Below are 6026 nucleotides of genomic sequence, written 5' to 3' on the forward strand. Positions count from 1 at the left end.
TATATATATATATATATATATATATATATATATATATATATATATATATATATATATATATATATATATATATATATATATAAGTATCGCGAATTATTTTAAATATGAGTGGTCCACAAGTGTTCTCGTATAGAGGATAAGCTAATGGTGGTCTTAACAACTCTAACACATTCCCAGAAAAGAGATTACAAGTTGCAAAATGACAAAGACGGCAGTGATTTATAGATAAATCCAGATAGTTTTGGGGGAGGGAGTATGTTTGTTTTAAATGACTTTAACTCTTGCATTGAACAATGCGAACGTGATAGTCTGGCTACAAAGGGAATCATATAAGTTTAAATGAGTTGTCTTGGATCCAAATAACTACCTACTAACATTTTAGATTTCCCTTACCGCTCTGTTGGCCTCATTGGTTAGAGCGTCCGCCTAGGATGCGACAGGTCTCCGGTTCGAACCCGGGCCGAGTCATACCTAAGACTTATACAAATTGGTACAAATAGCTTCCAAACCTGGCACTCAGCATTAAGAGGTTAGTTTTAGGACTGGTCGGCCTGGTGTCAGGATAATGTGACTGGGTGGGACATCACGCTACATGTCTGAGGCATGATGTCTCAGTAGTAGACATCACTGTAAACTGCCACACTGCAGAACTTGGGTATGAGGGAGAAAGTTTAAGGGAAATTATTAAGGAAGAACAAGCCCGGGAGAGGAATGAAAAGGTAAAGGCGAGGGAATTGGAAAAGGAAGAACAAGCCCGGGAGAGGGATGAAAGGGTAAGGGCGAGGAAACTAGAAAGGGAAGAACAGGCCCGGGTGAGGGATGGAAGGGTAAAGGAGATGGAAATGACCAAACAACTTGAACGGGAAAAAGGGAAACAGAGGAAAGGCAAGCAGAATTAGAGAAGGATAAGATAGAACTAGAAAAACAGGCCGAAAAGAAAATGATAGAATGGGAAAGTGGAGCTGAGAGGGAGAAGATAGAGTTAGAAAAACAAGCAAGGTTAGAAGGTTTGGAGGTAGAAGAAAGATTGAGGCAACGAGATCATGAACGTAAGGTAGAGTTACCAACAGCTAGAAAAGGAGAACACGATTCTGTCTCTAGTAAATTCAAGGGTCCCAAATTACCCCCCTTTGACGATGAAAAATATAACATGAATAGTTATCTTCATCGGTTTGAGCGGTATGCCGAGAATCAGAAGAGGAGTCGAAATGACTGGGCACTGCATCTCAGTGCTTTATTAAAAGGTAAAGCGCTGGATGTGTACTCGCGACTTCCTAGAGACGATGTGTTCAAATACGACGTCCTGAAGGAAGCACTTCTAAAAAGGTACGAGCTGACTGAACAGGGTTTCCGTAAAAAGTTCAGGTATAGCAAGCGCCAAAAGGGAGAAACCTTTGATCAGTTCATCGCTAGAATAGCGAGCTATTTTCAGCGGTTGATTGAATGTAGCAAAGCGGTGAAAACGTTTGAAGGGTTAACTGATTTCTTGCTCAGAGGTCAATTGTTGAACAAAGTTGGGCGGGAACTAAGTCAGCTTCTGAAAGAGAAAGTCTATTCAAACGTACAGGATATGGCTAAACAAGCCTATTTCTATACCGAGGCTCATGGGGGAACCCAGAACATGGTTTCAAAAGATTTTAAGTCTGGAAACCAGTCTACGAGACCGATGCCTAGGGAGCTTGCGAAATCAGCTGAGGCTAGTAGGTCAGTTAGGGATACAGGTCGTCAGGGTATACAATGTTACTTGTGTGAGGAATGGGGTCATGTTCAAGGAAAATGTCCTAAAAGAAAGGGACTCGTGCATAAGGTAGCAGTGGCTATACGGAGAAAAATTATATCTGATAATCTGGGGCAGGTAGAACCAGGTATTCATACACTTGGCACGTGTCTTTTCCCCGATGCGCAAGTACCAACCCCGAGAGGTTTCGTGAACGGTCGAGAAGTCGTAGCATTACGTGACACTGGTTGCACGGGTGTAGTGATCAAACATAGTCTCGTGCAGGATAACCAAATGCTCGGGTCAGAGTCCCCATGTATGCTTCTCGATCAGACGATCGGTCGCATTCCCGTAGCAAGGATCACGGTAGAAACACCTTTCCTAACCGGAACTGTAGATGCCCTTTGTATGGAAAACCCTATTTAAGATCTGACTATCGGTAATGTTGAAGGTTCCCGTCTTTCAACCATGGCAGATTTCAGGATACCTTTGGCCCAGGCAGTCGAAACGCGAGCGCAAACCAGACGAGAGAAAAACGCGTTTCAGAAATTAATAATGAATAGATCTCCGAAATTTCGTGTGATGAATTCAAACGAGAACAAGAACTTGACGAATCCATCAAAACTGTTATTGAGAAAATAGCGTCCGGTGCAATTAGACACTGCAAGGTTGGGGGCAGCTCTAGATTCGTTCATAGGAACTTGCTAAGTCATAGGGAGTTTATCACTCCGGAGGGTAAGAGGTATTGGCAAGTGGTCGTACCCCAGAGATACAGATCTCAAGTACTTAAGGTGGCCCATGAGTCTAGCATGGCATGTCACCTAGGCAAGGCGAAGACAACCAGCAGTGTAGTCGATGAATTTTACTGGCCTGGTGTTAATGGCGATGTCACACGGTTATGTAGGTCTTGTGACGTATGCCAGAAAACCGTATGTAAGGGAAGAGTCACAAGGGTTCCCTTAGGACAGATGCCATTAATAGATACACCGTTTAAAAGAGTGGCGGTGGATATTGTAGGTCCAATACAACCAGTTACCAAAAGGAAGATCCGGTATATTCTTACTCTTATGGATTATCCAACCAGATATCCCGAATCCGTAGCGTTACCAACTATTGAAACGGAACGGGTGGCTGAAGCATTGGTTGACATCTTCAATAGGGTAGGGGTGCAAGAAGAAATCCTTACGGACTGTGGTGCCCAATTCACTTCTGACCTCATGGGTGAAATAAGTGTGCTGTTATCAATCAAACAGCTAAATACTACCCCATACCATCCGATGTGCAATGGACTGGTGGATATATTTAATGGTACCCTAAAGCATATGCTACGAAAGATGTGCGCGGAACGTCGACAGGACTGAGACCGCTATTTGAACGTGGTTCTGTTCGCGTACCGTGAAGTACCGCAATAAAGTTTAGGGTTTTCACCCTTCGAATTGCTGTACGGAAGAACAGTTCGAGGCCCGATGCGGTTACTACGCCAACTATGGACAGGTGACGTCGCGAGCTAGGAAATAAAAACTACCTACCAGTACGTATTAGATCTGCGAGAGAAACTGGAAAGTGCATGCCAGATGGCAAGTGACGAATTAATGAAAGCGGGACGCAGCTATGCCAAGTATTATAACCGCAGAGCACGAAATGGGACATTTCTTGTAGGAGATCAGGTTGTATTGCTTCTTCCTACTAGCACAAATACGTTACTAGTCCAGTGGAAAGGTCCCTACGAAGTTAAAGAGGCCAACAATGACATGGACTATACAATTGACATAGACGGTAATTTAAAGACATTCCATGCTAACATGCTTAAGTTGTACCTCAAGAGACAGAGCGACAATATAGAAAAAGGGGTCTTGAATGTCGTTTATACGGCAGTCATCGACGACGACGTGGGAGAATCAGAACACGAGGTTTCCATTGAGTGTTCCTTGGGTGTTGCAAGGGAAGGGGGAGATCAAGTCGACTGAGTGCAGAGTTGACCAAAGACCAAATTAATGCACTTTTGGTTAAATACTCGGATGTATTCACCGACAGACCCGGTTGTACAACCTTGGTAGACCTCAAAATTACACCTGACCCCATTAGAATCAAAGGTTATCCGGTACTATACAACACACAAGAAGCTGTGGACGAAGAGGTGAGTAAAATGTTAGATCTGGGGGGTGATTGAACATTACAACTCGCCAAATTCTTCTCCCTTAGTGCTAGTCACAAAAAAGATGGGACGAACCGATTCTGTATCGACTTTCGACAGTTAAATAAAATCACGGTGTTCGATGCAGAACCAATGCCAGATATGGAGGGTCTATTTGCGAAGTTGTCGGTCATCCGATGGATTTCCAAATTAGATCTGTCCAAGGGATATTGGCAGGTTCCCATTGTTCAAGAGTCCCGTACATTAACAGCATTTGCGACCCAGAAAGGATTATATCAATTCATGGTAATGCCATTCGGGTTAGTAGGTGCCAGTGCCACCTGCTGTCGTTTGATGCGCAAGTTGATAAGAGTTTTAGCAAGCGTTGATAGCTTTGCAGATGACATATTTGTGTACACAAATACTTGGAGTGAGCACGTGTCCGTGATGGACGGAACTCTTCGACAGACACCGCAGAGCCAACCTCACAGTGAGACCCACTAAATGCAGTATTGGCTGTACAGATTTAGAATGTTTGGGTCATAGGGTCAGTGGTTCGGGTCAGTTGAAACCTCACCCCAAGCAAGTGGAAGCGATTAGGAACGCACCTAAGCCGGATAACAAAACGCAAGTTCATTCATTTCTAGGTTTAGTAGGGTTCTATAGAAAGTTTATACCAAACTTTGCAGCCATTGCTACCCCACTGTCTGATCTGACAAAGAAGGGGCAACCCAACAAAGCAGAGTAGGGACCGCCAGAAGATAGAGCTTTTTGCGCGCTGAAAGAGAAACAAAAAGTGCACCTTATTAAAGTTACCAGATGTTAGCAAACCCTTTATTTTAAGAACAGATGCCTTTGAAACTGGGTTGGGAGCAGTTTTACTGCAAGAGCAAGATAACAATAAATTACCCGTAGCGTACTCGAGTAGGAAATTGCTACCCAGGGAGAAAAACTATTCCTTCATTGAGAAAGTGTGTTTGGCCGTAGTGTGGGGAACTGGGAAGTATCATGCGTATCTTTTTGGGAGAGACTTCGTTCTCGAGACTGATCACCAACCCTTATTGTGTTTAAACAAGGTCAATGTCGCTAACGCTCGATTGATGCGTTGGGTGCTGACACTACATCCTTATCGCTTCCATGTAGAGGCAATAAGAGGAGATGAAAATATAGAGGCGACTACTTGAGTAGGGCATGATTTGAAATTTTGATTTTTTTTTATACCTAGCATAGAAAATCCAGATTGCAGTATAACCGGTGTAAATATTGTAACATATCATTAGTAGTTATTTTTATTTTATTCTGTGAGGGTTTTTAAAAAAGGAAATGTGTACATTTGTTTTTCTCTTGGGGAGAGGTATTGTCACATAATTAGGCAAAGAAATAACTTGGTTTTGCCTTAGAATTATTTGACTATTTCTCGTTGTACATGCGTACAACGTTATCTAGGGTGAATACCTGTTTTTTCCAGGTAAGCGACTGTATTAACATGTACCTCGCCAGAAATTACTTGTGACGCAGGAACATCAATAACATGATATACACGGATATTTTACCCTGACTTTTGCTCACTTTCCTATGGATTTAAGTAAGATCAATTTCTAAAACCGACACTGGTCGTTTTGGATCACGTCAAGGAGTGTACACTCTCCATTGTTCTCCAGCCATAGGGGTAAGTGTTAAATTTACATTTCATTTGATATGCGAAGCTTATTCGGTTTGTAATGTCTTATAGCGTAATAATGCATTTATTACAACGCAGATTTGAACTTTGAATTACAAGTCACTATTAGATCTAGAGATTATACAGAAACTATTAGTATGACCAATTTGGTTTAATTGTAGCTGATTGTGACTGTCGTTCTGATTGTGACTGTCACTGTGATTGTGACTGTGAATATGACTAGAGCTGTCTGAAGCTGTCTGAAGCTGTCTAAAGTTGTTTAGAGCTGTCTGGAGTTTCCAGAGTATTTGGCTGCGTGCTATCGATGCGTATGTATGTATGTACGTATGTCTGTGCCACGGACGTAGACGTAGCAAATTCAAAAGGGTGCTGTATGCTGTCTGTACGTGTATACGTACGACTGTAAATGTGGTGGATCCATAAAGGATGTGATCGGCCGATAAAAGTGTGGGCCAACCCAAGGAATCGGGCGACTTAACAAGGGGTCTAGAAGC

At 42.6% G+C, this 6026-nt stretch overlaps 1 protein-coding gene across 1 annotated transcript; it reads left to right on the forward strand.

Moving 5' to 3' along the window:
• The first annotated feature begins 940 nt into the window (after positions 1-940).
• On the forward strand, positions 941-2143 carry LOC149771996 (uncharacterized). The gene has a single exon (XM_089947960.1). It carries the CDS (start codon positions 941-943, stop codon positions 2141-2143), a length of 1203 nt encoding a protein of 400 aa, XP_089804086.1.
• The last annotated feature ends 3883 nt before the right edge of the window (positions 2144-6026 follow it).

Source organism: Sinohyriopsis cumingii, unplaced genomic scaffold (assembly GCF_028554795.1).
Source record: "Sinohyriopsis cumingii isolate HCF-2022 unplaced genomic scaffold, ASM2855479v2 utg001527l, whole genome shotgun sequence".
In the NCBI taxonomy this organism is placed as follows: domain Eukaryota; kingdom Metazoa; phylum Mollusca; class Bivalvia; order Unionida; family Unionidae; genus Sinohyriopsis; species Sinohyriopsis cumingii.

Bases quoted from the DNA above. Each gene is read 5' to 3' on its own strand.
- LOC149771996 (XM_089947960.1), top strand. From the start codon at position 941: ATGATAGAATGGGAAAGTGGAGCTGAGAGGGAGAAGATAGAGTTAGAA.